The sequence below is a fragment of the Equus asinus genome, chromosome 1, assembly GCF_041296235.1.
Source record: "Equus asinus isolate D_3611 breed Donkey chromosome 1, EquAss-T2T_v2, whole genome shotgun sequence".
Lineage (NCBI taxonomy): Eukaryota > Metazoa > Chordata > Mammalia > Perissodactyla > Equidae > Equus > Equus asinus.
The window spans coordinates 145,171,570-145,188,925 of NC_091790.1; the positions used below are offsets into that span (position 1 = coordinate 145,171,570).

At 36.0% G+C, this 17,356-nt stretch overlaps 1 protein-coding gene across 1 annotated transcript in view; it reads left to right on the plus strand.

Moving 5' to 3' along the window:
* The window catches only part of SCIN (scinderin), a 69,947-nt gene that overhangs the window by 14,228 nt on the left and 38,363 nt on the right, over positions 1-17,356 (plus strand). Inside the window, exon 4 of the mRNA XM_014863073.3 lies at positions 7,834-7,983. Within this exon, the coding sequence (XP_014718559.1) occupies positions 7,834-7,983 (150 nt within the window). The remainder of the gene's footprint in view (positions 1-7,833; positions 7,984-17,356) is intronic.

Genomic DNA, 17,356 nt, shown 5'->3' on the forward strand with positions numbered 1-17,356 from the left:
ATTTCTTGCTGAGTTACTAATCGTGGTGTTCTGCCTGTTTCACTTGTTGGTCACTCACACAGCTTTGCCTACGCCCCTTACTGTTTATGCCCTGTCAGCTCTCTCTCATTGTTCAGTCTGCTGCTTTGGAAAAGCAGCCTACACTTCCTCATTTACTAGTTGGTTTTCGACCTTTGTTTCCTGACTTTCACGCCCACCAGTCTTTTGAAACTGTTCTTCCCACAGGCATAATGCCGTCTGCTAAATCCAGTGGACACTTTGATCATTGTCACTTGATCCCTGTGCTGCACTTGACACTGGATTACTCCTCTCTGCTTCAGCCTCCCTTCTCCCCTGGCTCCCTGCTTCTCCTCCCTTTCAAACCACTCTCATTCTTCTTCACATGCTCTGTCTACCCCCTAAAGCTGGTTTTTTTTTTTCTTAAGGATTCCACTTCTGATCATTGTCTCTTCTTTATACATTCTTCCTCAACAAACTCATCCCCGCCCAAAGCTTCACCTACTACCTACTGGTAAATCTCAGTTTTAGAGTCCAGCTCAGACCTCTTGCCTGAGCCCTAGGTCAGTATTTCGGACTGCCTCCCAGCTATTTCACCTTGCGTGCTTCATGAGAACCTCAGACTCGACAAGTCTAAAAATGGAACTCATCAACTTCATCTTCTCATTCCAGAACAATTTCTCCTTTTCTTGCCCTTATCTTGTGAATGGAGCCACCGCTCAGTCAGGCCCTCAAACCCCAAATCCAGGAGTCATCCTGATGACTTCTCCGTAATGCTGCACCTTCACTCAGTCACTGTGTCTAGTCTCTTTTCCTCCTAAGTGTCTCTTGAATCCCTCCCACTTCTTCATTGCTGTGATGCTGCCTCAGAACCCTGTGCATGACACTGTCCCTCAAGTTGCCATGCTTTTCCTTTTGTGCACATGGTTTCCTTTGCCTAGAGTCCTCTCCTCTTCTGCATCACCTTTCTCCAGCAAGCATCTCATATGGTCTCATCCTTAAATATTCAACTCAGATATTATCTTCTTTCTAATGTGTTCCCTGACCTCTCCCTCCCCTGTCCCATGTCACTTTCCTGTAGAGCTGGGCATGCCCTTATCTTCACTCTCCTGTTACCATGCAGAGTCTTGCCTCTCAGCACTTTCCACATTGCCTGTCCGTTCACTTATGAACCTCACTCACTCAATTTGTTTCTAGCATAAGGCCCAGAGCTTACAGTCACTCAACAGATGTTTGAACAAATGTCTGTCTATCCAACATAATGCATACAGTCTCATGCATTCATGTGGATAAAGATGTAATTTTCTTTTTTCATTTATCACTCAACCTGCTTTTATTGTCAAACTTCTAATTCCACAAGAAGGTTAAAAATAAAATAATCTTGCCTTATTCAAGTGAATTTTATTTACCATTAAAGCTATTCAGACTTATCCCTCTCATCCCGTTTTCCATCCTTTGGTTTGGAATGCGTGTGTAGTATAACGGCCTGGGGATGGGGGTCAGGGTTGAGAACAGACGTGAGTCTGGTTTGCAGTCTACAGGCCTCACGCCTCTCTGACTTTCATTGAGGCATAGACATTTCATTCATTTTTGAGGTTTGGGCCTTGGCATCTGTCCCAAGACGTTTGCTGGAAAATATCCATGGGCTCACATTGGTCTTCTTCTGTGCCCACATCCACTGCAAGACTCTGTTTCTGTGAGCCACTACTGCACCCTGCTCAGGAGCTCTGCTTTGCTTTTCCCATGCCACATTGCAGTTGTGGGACACTGTAACCACATTGTACCAGTGCCCATTGGTCCAACTGGCTGGACACTGCCCACAGTTGTTCCTCCTCTAATGCTCAGGATCGTGGATGAGTATATGACAATTATGTTGGATGGAAGTGTACCGAGATCTTCTTAAAGATTCTTTATATCTGACCAAGTTTCCTAATTCCCTTGTAATCTCCTATTTTTCCCTTCTTGGACCAGACAAACTGGTCTTACACCATTTCACACTATTGCCTACTCTATGGTTTCTGTAATATCCTCTAACCCCTAAGGCCAAGATTCTGGTTCTAGATATGCAAAAACAACTTTCTGGACTGCATCCTCACTCTTCCTCTCAAAAGTCTTTAGAAAAATAAAGGTTTTTTAAAAGTAAAACTGAGTTGACTTTCAGACTTTTGTCTCTGCTATAACTTAAGATTCTTATTTTAAAACTGAAAACTGAGCAAAATCTTCTTTGTTATGAATAAATTTGTCCTTATCCTGAAGTGATCATTCCCACTGGATTTATAAGAAGAGAACCTGGAAGCAAGAATAAAAGATAATGTTAAAAATAAACCTAATCTTAAATTTGTAAAATTTACCCTGCAATAAAAGTAGGGACGAATGGCATTTATTGTGTGTTTAGTGTGCGCTGGGTGCATGGAGGATAAGGGTGAAAAACAGACAGCCTTTGACCTCTAGGTGCTGTCAAGTGGTGAGAGGCACCGACACATACACAAGTCAGAGTATGACAGGGTAGATTGTGAGAAGTGCTGGGGTAGAGGTGCACACACATTGTAACTAGAGAGTGGGTGAGGGTACTAGGAAAAACAGTTTTCAAGGTATTAGGATTTATACTTAATTCTTAATGATGGTTTCACATTAGAATCATTTGGAAGAGGTTTTAAAGATAGTAATGCCTGTGATTTGACCCCTAAAGATTCTGATTTTAAAGTTTTGGGATGGGACTTTGGTGTAAATACTTTTTAAGCCCCATCCCAATGTTATTATAATGTACATTGAATGTTGAGAACCACTTCAATATGAGAAGAGTCTAAAGGGGCTGGAAAATTCAGGGATCACATGCCTGAAGAACCAACAAGTCAGAGGATTGTTCTCCAGCCTTGCAGGCTTTAACCTTTGAAATATCCCTTGATTCTTCTCCTCCTCTCCATCACCACTGCTCTTTCCTGGTTCACATGCAATTTTTTCCTTTCTGGTCATCAAGCCTTCAAGTGTTGCTGCATTCATCTTCCATCCTTCAGGCAGAGATGTTTTTTAAAGCACATATATATATGTCATTGAAGGGTATTGTGTTGGCTTGGCTTTGAACAACAAAATAGGATATAAATCAACATTTGCTTGTCCCAAAACTAAAAAAAGTCATGTTTTAAAGTTTTAAGATAAAGATAGATTCCCAGAGGTATCTCACAAGTCATTATTATTTTTTAGCTATACTTGGAGAACCTCCAGCCTAGAGGGAGATGAGAATGAACTTCTATATTTGGTTAACTAGATCTAAGAGAAAATTAAACCCAGTGAAAATAAAGCAAGTAGAAGCAAGGGAGAGGAAAAGGTCTGGCCCCTACTTCTCCTTTTATAAAATTTTAGATGTGTTTAGAATAAATAACTGAGAAAAGGACAAAAGAGGAGCAAATCCATGCTGAATTCTTTGCGCGTTATGCGTGAACATCACATGGGCTGTTGGGGTGCTCCTTTAATCCAGCTTCCCATCAAGGGCATCAGGAGCATTGTTTTATTGCTGCGCTTATTTCCTGTCCCCAAATGAGGTTTGGCTGCACTTTGATGTTTTACTTGTTAACCTGACCACATAGTTTAAAGGAAATTTTAGAAACCTCTGTTTGCTCCCAGTGTCGTTTCTATAAGTATCACTCACTTGCTTTTATTTCCTATTACTAGGGGACCAAACTAACTGCCAGTAACAGATTGTCTTTACTCCCTCATTTCTTCCTCTTCCAATTATCCAGAGTAATTTTGTTTTCCTTTAATAGTTTGCATATTAACGGTTAATTATAGTTTCATAAACTTCTGCTAGAGGGTGTTCATGGGTTATAGTTCATCAAAAAATTTCCACCAAAATTTAAGTGGACTTCATTCTGAATTGAATGGATACTTCCATACTTACATGGAGTTTTTATGCTCTTTTCCCAAAGAAATATAATATTTAGTGTTGAGTTGTTAAATTCCTTAGGATCTTAGAGGGTAAAATAGTTGCCTCTGAAACTGTGTTTGCTTTACAATTTTCGGCGTCTAGTACACTTAAATCAGATTTACGAAAGGGTTTTCATCTAAAGCCCACTAAAGTATTATAAATAAAACAATTTAAATTATAATGAAAACTTTTCGTTGTAATAATACATATCAAGCTATCACATCCATTCAGACTTTTTTTAGCTCTATGCAGAGTTTCTTTTTTTCAGCCCACTCCTTCTGAAAAACAGGGTAAGTTGAATTACAGGAGAGTTTTTGAAGCATGGGGCCAAATGAGTACAAAGTTTCCTTGTGCACAGAGTGTTGAGGTTTTAACCAACTACTTCTGAAAAGAGTAAGTGTTGGGCAGTAAAGTTTATTTATAGTACTATACACATTTATTTCATCACAGTAGAGCTCTGTTAAAGTGAGATGTCCTAAACACATCGTCCACATGTGGTGGAATAGAAATTGCTCAAATTTAATGAATTGCTAAAATTCTGTTTAAAATTTTAAAGCATGTTTTGTTGTGCTCTGCCAGAATTGAATGAACTATATTTGCATAAAAAATTAATTAGCATTGAATGAAAAAGATTTTTTAATACAACTTTTTAAATAATTCTGGCTTTTAGCAATTTAAAATTAAAGTCCATATTTTATTGCATTTCTTGCCTGAATTAACCATTGAAAATTAAATTTAGTAAATAAGATAATGTGTCACTTTTGTAGAAATAGTAGCACAAAATAAGGTGAAAATGAAAAAAGAATAAGCAGAATACAAAGCATTCTTTTTCGAGCTCTATAAGAAATTTTGTGTAACGCTGTAGGGACTCAGTCATCTTCCAGTTAAAAGGAAAACTTTGCTCTTAAAAATTTTATTATTTTGATGAGTATTTCCTAGATATGGTTTTGCTATTTTAAAGGTAGACTGTGGTCTGTAAGCAATGGTACAACTAAATTTATCTGTGAATTGCTACTGCACGTAAAATCTCCCAACCCAAAGTAATATCATAGAAAATATTTTGGGATCTATAGAATATTGTAAAATTCTATGTTAAATAACAATTATGTTCATTAAATTATCATTATTTACAATTCATTTTTAAACACATTTTATGAACCTTCCATAATGATTTACAGATGCTGCTAAAATTTAGTGTGATTTTATATAATCTGTTTGAAGTAGATGAGAGGTCATTTATACAACTCAGATAGGGAGAACATATACATCTGTTAGATGATTATAAAAATACAGAGCAAGTCAGTGGTGAAAGTTGCTAAGTCTGAGAAATCTAGACAGCTAACTTCTGAGATACTTCCTCTATTTCACTGTAATGTAAATATTAGAAGTTTGCTTTCTCAGATCCACTGAAAAAAGAATCATTTGCAAAATACCATGGAATACGGTAGGAAAGGAAGCTGAGCTAAGAGCCCAGGTGTACTCAGCAGAGCAGCCTGCTTGGCTCCTTTGGGTGATTAAATGTTACAGATTCCCTGTAATGAGTGCCAGGTGCAGCGTGCTCAGGGTGACTAGCCAGGGTTCTCAGCCCTAGTTGAATGCTAGAATCCTCTGGGGAGCATTCAATAAACACGCTGCCCAGAATACCCCTGAGAGTCCCTAAGGGGAGGGCTCAGGCATCTGTATTTTTTAAAATCGCCTTCCTACTCCATCACCTGACTTTAATGCTCAGTGATAGGCGTTGACTGATTAGTGGAACCATCTGTTTTCACTGTTTGTAAGTGCTAACCGGGGCACGGTATTTAAATTGCCTCCAAATGTGAGCCTCATATTCAGATACCCAGGTGTAGAAAAGAGGTAGAGAGGGACAATGGCAGTGTGTGATTCCCTTAGAAACAGAATAGAAACATCCCTTGACCATATTGAATTACTAAATCAGATTCTAGAGTGAAAGAGATTGCAAGGCATGATCCTTTTTATTTTACTTCTTATAAAGACTTGAATTTCTGAAATGTATGTTTTATTCTTAAAAAGGAATATGGAATAGGTCAATCAGGAACACGGTGGGGTGAGGGGTCAGAGAGACTGTCGCAAGCCTACGTGGTTCAAAGTTGTGCTCCTAGGACCTGGAAGAGAGTGTGCGCCATTTTAGGCAATCAGTAAACCATTTTTGAAACAACTCTGGACTGGAAATGTCTTCTAATCAGAGAAAAGAGCCGGTCTCTCTGAATGCTTGGGTGCTCTTTTATTTTGCGGTTATTAATTTATTTGCTCTTTTAAAAATTGCAAATAAAAGGTCACATAGGCAGTTAGTGGCCACTGAGGTCTGTCTCCTTTACCCCTAACCACTGTGCTGACCATCTCTCGACAATTGACTCGGTGAAGTATGTGTGGAAACATTTTGAAAACCAAGTGTAATGCAAAGATATTAGTGTTCGTTGTCTACATGGCAGTCTTTCCTTGCTAGTTTTCTCTCATTTATCTTTCTATCCCCAACATCTGGCTCATAATAGGCACCTAATAAATGTGAATGACATTTTTAAAAAAAGGGAAAACACTGACTTAGATACAGTAAAAGTTGAAGGCTTTCTTTCTGTGTGTGCGTGCCCCTGCCAACGTGTTAAAACTGTCTACCTTTAGCAATCTTTCTCTGCAAACGCAGAAACAGAGCTTCTGGTTCTGTTTCTCCTTAAATGGAACTGTATTATTCTGTGGGCTTCATTTTCTTCTTCATGATACACCTTGGGTAATTTTCTACATCAGTATTCAAACATTTTCCTCAGTTGTTAACTGCTGAAGAGTAGTCTGCAGTGTCCATGTAATGGCGTTTATATAACCAGCTCCCTATTGATGAACATTTGTTTTTGTTTTGTTTGTTTTTTTGTTTTTGTATCTCATGTTTGAATACTTCTATTGAATAGATTTCTAGAAATGGAATTTTCTGATTCTGAAAGCGTATGTAATTTTCTGATATGATGCCAAACTACTCTCAAAAAAAACCTATGTCAGTTTAACCACCCAAATAGTGTGCGATAATGCCCATTCCCATACCCCCACCAGGCCTGGGTACCATTAAACTTGTGTTTCTTTCTTTTGTTAAACTACATTTAATGGAGAAAATGATATTTCAGTCTTATTTACATTTGTATCTCTATACCTTCTGAACACTGTACCCAAGTCTAAAATATAAAATGTTTTAATCTAAATGGCAGCTAATGTAGTCTGCCTAATTTACAAAATATCAAACTGTTGTTCTGTTTCTATTTTTCTAAATTTCTGTTAAAGTATAACTTTGATATTTAAGTATCTATTTTTCAATGTATCATAATTTACGTAACTGTTATTCTGTTGTTGAACATTTAATGTCTGTCAGTGCCTCACCAATATAATCATAGCAATGAAAACACTTGTACATGTTCTTTCTTCCCTTTATGAATAATTTATTAAAATAAATTCTGGATAGTGATATTACTGGGTCAGAGGTTTTAACTCTTTTTATGCCTCTTCATAAGAATTGTTGAATTGCTTTACAGAAGTGTTGTATCAATTTTTATGATCATCAAGAGCAGAACAGATTCTTAACCACCTTTCTGAAATATGGTAAATTTATTATTTTAAATTTAAGTAATCTATACAAGTTTACTTTCATAAATTCTGCTTAGTGGATTATATACACAGAGTGGTGAGATATGTATTTATATAGTTTAAAAAAATGCTTACTTTATAATGCTAACTGAAAGCAACAGGATACAGAATGAGGTATAAATAAAATATGTAAAATCATATATACCTCAATAACAAATAACTTTATTTTTATACCTTTTTGTTTTTTCCTAATTAATCACAATGGGTATTACAACAGTGCTGAATGTCTTCCACATATTTCTGAGGTCAAAAGATCTGTCCCTCTCTTTTAGGAAATTTACCAATGGTGTGGTTCCTCGTGCAATAAATATGAGCGTCTGAAGGCAAGCCAGGTTGCCATTGGCATTCGGGACAATGAAAGGAAAGGAAGATCTCAACTAATTGTGGTGGAAGAAGGAAGTGAACCATCAGAGCTTTTACAGGTATTGTGACTTACATTGTTTTTTAAAGGGTCACCACTCTAAGTCATGTGTGTGTGTGTATGTGTGTGTGTGTGCGTGTGTGTGTGTTAGTTTTAACAAATTCTCTAATTCTTAGGCTAAGATTAATAAGAGGAAATATCAGAGTTATGTGACTCATGGTACTAGGAAGATAGAATGTCAAGATTGTTTTCTCTCACCATTCATGTGACTTTCCAGGAAACCTTGACCCTATCTTCTGTGGTATTCAGGAACAAAGAGATGCACAACACTTTTGATATTGACTATAAGAATATATTTTGGAAGAAAAATAATAAGTTATTCATCTGGGCTTCTCAACATTTTTTTTTAAATGCAGTGATTTTCTTCGATTTTAAAATTAGCGATTATTTTATTTAAAGAATGAAATAAAATCTTATACCAAGAGATTAAATATACCAATATTTTAAATAATCATTTTTAAACTAAGAATTATAGGCAAGACACTTATAATTTTAGTATAGTTGTTAAATTAATCTGAAAATTGTCTCCATGGCTCTTTCTACCTACATCATTTACTTAACCATTACCAGCTTTGGACATTTAATTGTGACCAATTTTTCCCCCTTAAGAAAAGTGCAATGTGTACCTGAGTGTATATGTTGTATATATTTCTTTAAGTAAGATTGTCAGTGAAAGAGTATAATCATATTCAGATGTCTATACCTGTTCGTAAATTGATTTTTATTTATTCATTCAATCAACATTTATTAAAGTCCTCCAGTGTACCAGGCACTAAATATTTACACTAATTGCTGCTCCCTTGCACAAGTACTGTGTTCCCTCAGGACTTTACAGAGCCCGATCATGATTGACTGTTGTAATAGCTTTTGGAATCTTACTGCATTTAATAGTAGCAGCTGGTATCTCTTTGGATTTTTGTTTCTGTAATTTCTTGGGATATTATACATTTTTCCGTAAAGATTTTAGCCATTTGCATTCAAATTTTTCTAAACACTACCTTGTCTTTAGAGAACACATTTTTTAATAATTTTGATTTAGAGCAATGTAATGCATTAGAGTTACCTGATCAGTCATAGCCTACATAATCCAGTGATCAAAAATTATATGAGATAATTTTACTGATTATATTATCTTTAAATTTCATTACTTAATAAGCACGAAACATAGACTTTCACATTAATGATGTTTTGGAAACAATTTTAATTCAGTGGGAAGATGCTCATGGTATAATGCTTAGAGAGAAGGCAGGGTATAAAATTTTATATACAATATTATCTTAATATGTAAGATTATATGTAAATAACTATATATTCATATGTACATATATTTCTGGAAAGAAATATGCTGAAATATTACCAATATTACCAATATTGTCTTGACTGTTGGCGTAGGCTGCTTGTTATTTTCTTCTTCATTCATCCTTGTATTTTCAAAATTTAATATAATGGATGTGTACTCCTATTATAATCAGAAAAAAAGGCCATCTAAAAAAATAAAGTTAGCGATGGTTTGACTGGGTTTTTAGTAGTCAGAATAATATTGCTAATAAATTAGACCTTATAAACTATTCAAAACAAATTCTTGATCTTTTACTATTCTTTCAAGGCCTCTGTTCTAGAGATTTGCTCACCAGTTAAGTCTTCTTACTGCCATGTTTGGAAGCAAAAATCTATAAATAAGATGTATTGCTAATTGATTGTAACCGCTTGTTTCGATAGCTATGCTTTGATAGAAGTGGGCCCAGGAACAGGACTTGCCCTTGTCGAGAGGTGGAGGGGCGGTGCATTAACTATCAGACTGAGCTTTTCTCTGGTTGTCTTGGGGCCTGAGCAAGTCCCTAACCTCAACTTCTAGTTGTCTCTAGTTCCTCTTTTCTAAAGTGAGAGGTTAGACAAAGTGGCTTTTATGGTCCCTTTAAGTTCCAATGATCTGTAATTCTGTCTTATCTCTTAGGCAATATCTGTGTTTAATTCGAACCATTTGTAGTCTTTGGTGTCCATTATTGGATTTCATTTGAAGTTTGGAGAAAGAAAAGTATAAATAGTCAATGAATACACTGTTAAAGTAAAATAAGAAAATGCAAACCTGAAGAAAAATGTGTGTGACAATATAACTGATTATAAGATATTAGTGATAGGGATAAGGGACATACTGCTTCACATAAAATGCCATGTCTGTGTTTTAGGAGTTTTCATTGTTTGGTTTTTCAAAGTTCTAGAAAAGCCCCACTGTGTTGCCGTTCAACACATTCACCATGTGCTGCACTTCATTGACAGCTCACACACACAGGGAACTGAACTGCATTTTCAGCGAGAGCCTTCACTTTTTTTCTTAAAAAGCTTTCAGTGGGCTTTTTGTTTTCACACATGTTGTTTTGTGTACTTCATTGCAAGGGTCAGTAGCAGTTTGATGAGTTAATTGTGCACCTGTGATAAACTGTTTGGACCACTAGGTTTTCTTAATGTTGTACCTAAAACAATAGAATTCAAAGAGGTCATGAACTTGGTTGGGAAAAGAATTGCAACTTTCTTTTCACTAACCTCTTAATGAACATTTTCTCCACTTGTGAATGTAGTCAACAAACCACAGTAGCGTGAGCAGTAGCTGTGACTTCTCAGACCACATTAGAGTTATTTTAGATAACCTCAAAGTATCATATCTATTCATCACTGCTTGGTAATCATGATGGTGATTAGACCTGCTGTTCGACAATTTAATTCATGAGTTAATGAAGAAGCTCACATATTACTTTATCACGTTTGCTTTTTAAATATATTTTGATATTTTGATAATTGTAGTCCAATATAATTGGTTTCCATTGTAATACTTTGTAGTTTATTTTAGACATTTAAAAAATATTTTTCTTAGAAAAGGTTCATAATCTTCCAAAGTGGTCTGGAGTGGTCTGCAGCACGCACACACAGAAGGTTACCTCATTTAAGATAGTGAAATGCCATTTCTTTTGCTGAGACTCTGATGCAACTGTTGACTTCGCTAGAGACGGATTTTAAAAATCTTTCAAAATGTCTTTTAAACTTGACCTTTTAAGTGTCTCATTTTTAATGAGAATCTGTAAAAATTATTTATCTTAAATAACTTTGGAAGTCCTGCGGCCGGGCCGGTGGCGCAGAGGTTAAATTCTCACGTTCCGCTTCTCTGCGGCCTGGGATTCACCAGTTTGGATCCCGGGTGTGGACATGGCACCGCTTGGCAAAAGCCATGCTGTGGTAAGTGTCCCACGTATAAAGTAGAGGAAGATTGACATGGATGTTAGCTCAGCGCCAGTCTTCCTCAGTAAAAAGAGGAGGATTGGCAGTAGTTAGCTCAGGGCTAATCTTCCTCAAAAAAAAAAAAAAAAAAGGAAGTCTATATATGAAGGTTAGTAATGGCTTTAAATCAAGGACTTTTCAATCAATTAAATGATCCTGTTAGGATTTCTTCATATTCGATACTGAATATTTGGAACATGTCTTTCTAACACATTAAAGTACTCAACACAAAAAATATTAAAAAATAATTTTTCTGAGAACTTTTTGAAAAGTTGATCTTTATTTTGAAGTTTTTCAGCTGTCCACACCATTTTTTTCACACAATTTTAACATGGCTGATCTCTAGTTTGATCATAAATTTGTCCTTCAAACCAAAACACTTAGGAGAGTAATAGGGGATACCAACCAGACAGGAGTCGGAGAGGCCATGTATTAACAAGACTGTCTGGAGAAACAGGATGTGTGGTCAGCCTCTTATCTGTATCTTTAGCACTCTCAAAAGTGCATATGTTTAAATACGAAAATAATCCTGTAAGTGAAACTAATTAAAGCTGCATTTTACTTTGTGCTTTCTTTCTCATCACTGTAAACATATTTACCATGAAAAGCTGTGTATAAATTATGTAAAACTTTTTTCTTGGTCTTTCTTCTTTTCATATTTAAAATAAATTATCAATGAATGTGAAGGAGAATTAAATAGCTCACTAGTAGTAAGGTCCCAAATTTTCTTGGTTGGCCGTATTCATTCTCTAAATGTTAGGAGGGAGACTAAAATATTCCCTGAGGAAAAATTGCTAAGGTCAATAATTTATCAATCTGTATTATAGACTTTCATTATAAAAAGATAGCATCTGGTAGATATCAAAAAGAGAATGAAGAAGACCTTGTTTGAAATGACAACAAAAAACAACTAATTTGTCTTACCCGGAAAGACTTTTTTCCAATGTAATTTAATGAACTTGTTAAGTCTGTAATCATTATAGATGCTGGCGGCAGAATACTGGCAGTAAAAATATTGCAGGAAGATTGTAAGCACATGTTATGTTGCTGAACTGCTAGATTTCTTGTTTTTATGAAAACACTAAGGCTCCCTAGACCATCATGTGCAATCATTGTTTCAGATTGTGGACCAAAAAAAAAGGAAAATTGGAAGAAAAATTAGACTATCATATTATGTCTCAGTTAATGTATTTATTGAGCAGGAGGCTGCTTCCCAGTAAAGTCCAAAAACTCTACTTATTTTATTGTGTGATTGAGGAGAAAAGCACACGCTAGCTCTAAAACAGAGTCAGAGAGTGGGAACAGATGGTGAGGGTCCTCAAACGCCAGAAGGCATGATCAGAATGATACCACCATTAGTTGGAAGCCTTCTCATGATAAAATTTATGTATTTTAGACCGTACGATAATAGCACATAGACTAGAGTAACCTCTGAAGGATCTCCCAATATAGGAACTGTGTTCATCTTGTTACTATACGTCATAATTGACAACTTGAAAATAAAATAATTTATTCAGTTATTCTCTTTACAAGTTGATCAGATATTCAGCTGGATATCTTATAAGTAAAATCTAGAGTTGAATAGTGCAGATAGTTCTTTCTTTTTTTTTCATTTAGGTAAAATTGGTATATAACATTATATAAGGTTCAGGTGTACAACATTATAATTTGACATTTGTGTACACTACTAAGTGATCTACCACCAAAAATCAAGTTAACATCTGTCACCATACGGTTGACCCCTTTCACCCATTTTGGCCACCCTCCAACCCCCTTTGCCTCTGGTGGTCACTAATCTGTTCTCTGTATCTATGGGTTTGTTTTTGTTTTGTTTTGTTTTGCTTGTTCATTTGTTTTGTTTTGTTTTAGATTCCACTTATGAGTGAAAACATATCTCCATCTGACTTATTTCACTTAGCGTAATACTCCAAAGTCCATCCATGTTATTACAAATGGCAAGATTTCATTCTTTTTTATGGCTGACTAGTATTCAATTGTACATATATACCACATCTTCTTTATCCATTCATCCATCGACAGACACTTAGGTTGTTTCCATATCTTGGCTATTGTAAATAATGCTGCTGCGAATGTAGAGGTGCGTATATCTGCTGATGCCTTGGGGTGGGTAGGACTCTTAGCAGGGCACTCCCACCCTCTCTAGCAGGTTAGAGGGAGCGTTCCAAAATGGCGCTCAACAATGCCAGCCTTAGCAAGTTAGAATGAGATTGCGAAAATGGCGCCTGCCAGTATTTCCAACCTGGAAAGAGTCCCAGTAATTTCCTGCCTCTGGCAGATGCTTTAAGATTAGTGAGTGGGTCTCCTTCACATATGGTCTAGGTGCTTTTCAATCTGGTGTTTTCGTGCTGAGTTCCAGGGCCAGTGAATCTGCATGCGAATCCTTTCATAGAGGGTTCTCCATTCCTTACCGTTTTATGATTTTCCTGGTCATAATCCCCATTGGTTTTCAAAGCTAGGCATTTTGGGGGCTGGTCTCTTGCAGTATATAAGGGCTGGGGTGTCTGATGTGGAGCACAAACCCCTTGCTCTTCAGGGAAAAATTGTGTATTTTGGGGATCCTTCCCATTTTTGGATCGGTTCACCTGGGGTGGGTTTTTTTGTTGTTGTTTTGTCTTTTTGTTTTTGGCAAGAATGTGTGTCTGCCTTTCCTAACTGTTTCGTTGCTGCCCTTTTATTCTTTGATGTGGAAGTTCTGCCTATCCAGTTTTCAGAACTTTTTCAGAGGAAATTATTCCATATATAGTTGTAGATTTGTTGTGTCTGTGGGAGGAGGTGAGTTCAGGATCCAGCAGATATTTCTTAAATTATCCTTTAGGAATGTCTGTTTAGTCAAAGAATAAAATTTTAATCATATTTTCCTAAACTATTTTGCCAAAGAAAATTATATCTTATCAATGCTACTCCAATGTCCTCGAGGGCAGGCACTGCCTTTATATCTGTGTAGCCCTCACAGTGCTAACTCCTTGCTCATTCATGTTTGGAGAATTAATACAATTAACTGTGAACTATGTGGTACCAGAAAACCATAACATTTGTTTTCCTGTTTTCTAGAGGATAGTATTGCCTAAAAAGCTTCCCTGCATTTTAAATGATATTGTTGGTAAAGACATGATTAAGTTTTAAAACCAGCTGCATTTGTAAAGGAGCAGTTTAGTGTTAAGATAAGGATAATTCATGTATGCTGCTCCTCTCCTTTCTACAGATGAATAGTTAGAACTAAGATTTTGGAAAGAAATAACGGAGTCCTGAGCTTATTTATATTTGTTGCAGTATCTTCCCATGTGTTAGATAGACTGCATATTCTCCAGGTGAAAGTACCTAACACAGTAGGAAATCAATAGCTGGTGTCTAAGTTTTCATTCAGTGAATAAAAATGCGTGTTCCCAGGAGCTGTAGTGGGATACCTCCATCTGTAGGATCCTCCTTCCTGCGTCAGGTCACCTCTCCATTTAGTGTCCTGCAACCACAAAGGCCCACTCCTTTTCTCGCTCTCTAGTGCTGTCCACTGGCCCTGACCACTTTGCTTGGCTGGTGCCCACAGTCCCAGTGCTGGTGCTTCTCAGAACTGAGTTAAAAGTGAATATGCTCCGTGAACTCCATGGCACTACATAGATGTAGAGCTTTGTTTTTTAAATCACCAAATATATTTGTCTTATTCTTCCCCAAAACTTAACATCAAAAGGCTATGCAAATGGCTAATGCTTCCCAAGTTTTTATATAATTTAAATTTACAGAAAGTAACATCAGGAGTGATTTTGAACATTTAATAATCTAATCATTGGGATATTCCTACGTTTAAGCATGTAAAGCAAAAGATGAAGAAATAGATCAAAGTGGAATTTAGAAATTTAGAATTGTGTCAACATTCCTTTACGTTTCTCTGTGGGAAAGCTTGCTTCATAGTGTAATCTTGGGTTTACTGGATTTACGTGGGATCACATTTTAATTTTTTAACTGAAATATCACTGTATGTTTAAATCAAGCATGATCGTTTTGAAAATGATGCTATAGAGAGTGAGAGGAACTTTTTTATTTCTGGGTTGATCTTTGATTCGATAAGTCTATTTCTGTTTATCTTTGTAGAATAATATAAAATGAACCAAAGAAGCACCATTATAGAAAGGGGGAGCTGTTTTGGAAATCCCCATCATGATCATTTTGGAACAATGATTATATAGTATTTTTTTAAAGAGTCTAAAGATTTGCAGGAAAATAATCTAAATAAGAATAAAAATCATATTGCTTTTTAGCATCAGGGAACAAACATGGGTGTTTTGAGCTCCTTAAACATAAGACCTGAGGTGGTTTTGTGGGTGTATAATGTGCACACACACACACACACACCCACATCACTCATTGAACTATTTTATGTTGCCCTCATATTTACTCATTGATAATCATAACTCTGTACTTTGTAAGGGTGGAAATTTGAGTTGCCTGAGATATTAATTTGGTCAATAGATACTAACACTGAGACAACAAACATGTTTTCTCAGAGAGGCACACTTCTCTTTCTGTGCTGTCCAAGTAGCTTTAACTTCCTTGTTTATCCTTCCTTTATTTTCTGGGATCTTTTTCTAAGTCCTTGGGAAATTGGACAAGGACAAACACTTTGGAATTTTCCGTTCATATAGCATGGTGTCTGGCACGTCGGAGAGGTTCCTCCGTGTTTGTTGTCTGACTGAAATAACATTATGAGAGTCATATGGAAAAAGGAGGTCCATTTATGAGTTTACCGTTCAAAGATTTTTAAGTTAAAGGGATCAAAATATTTACCACTGTTTCTCGATTAGTCTTGAGGCTACATTACATATAGAGTAGAGAGGAGGTATGAGGTACAGTACCAGTAGATAGGAATCTTTCCTTTTCTTCCCTCTGTTGCATTGTAATTAAATCATTCCCTCCATTTTGCTTTATGGCAATGATACTTAGTACACACCCCAAATCCCAAGGATTATAGTGACAAGCAGTGCATGCTGTAGGTTATGATGCTTTCAAGAGCACTGTAGTTGCTATAGCTGTTTATATCTACTATTTATTGATAGCTAACTATGTGTCAGACACTGTTTGAGGACCATTCATTTGTTGTCATTTATTTTAATGAATCTTTTATTTGGATTTCTAGTATTTAATTCAGATAGCCATTTTGTTCCTCACCAGTTCATCCAGTGGGAGAAGTTGAAATATTCTGAACAAACATAAGAAATATAGTAGCAGTATTGTTAACCATATGCTGCAATAAAATAATAATAAATATTTCAAATAATCTTCCACCTTGTCACACCGAAGTTCAACATGAAGATTTGTGACCTTACTGATAATGGGTCACTTTTATATAATCAGTCCAAATTAATGCCATTTGGCAATCATTTCTGAATGAGGTAATGTTCCCTTCAGTTTGCAGCCGAAGTGAGGAACTAGTGATAGGAGCTGTAAATAGGATAATGCAATTTTAAGACAGATGCACTGCATAGAAGGATCGATCTTTGCCCCGACAAAGTCAACATCTGAATTAACATAAATATTAAACTAGAATCACAAGTTTCTATTCTATTTATATTACTCCTAATGTTTGTTATAATATTAGTGATAATATATAATAAAAAACTAACAGTAAGACTATATTTTCTTTCAGTAATTTTAGGTTAATTTCTTCTTATCCCTTATGCTAAGAATTAGCAAACTCAGATATCAAACGACTAGATCTCTGAGATTCAGTGATTCATAACTCCCTTGACATTCATTTTATAAATTAAATAGTTTTTTAAATATATAATAATAATTAGCAGTAATATTAATTTCATATCAGTTTCCTCTGACACATTCTGTCCCAATAATTAGCCAAGCCCAGATATTAAAAGGTCAACTCCAAGATTTAGCAAGTCACAGTTCCTTAGTATTTAGTTAGTAATTAATATTTGTTTACTATCATAAGAAAATATGTTCACATGTTGGAAAGAACTCCCTAAAATATAGGCCATCTGGATAATGCTTCTAAGTCTTGTTTTTTCAGAGCCAAGAATCACACTGTGGTGGAATTGGGTTATACTGACAGCGCTTGTGCAAATGAAAAACCAATGTTA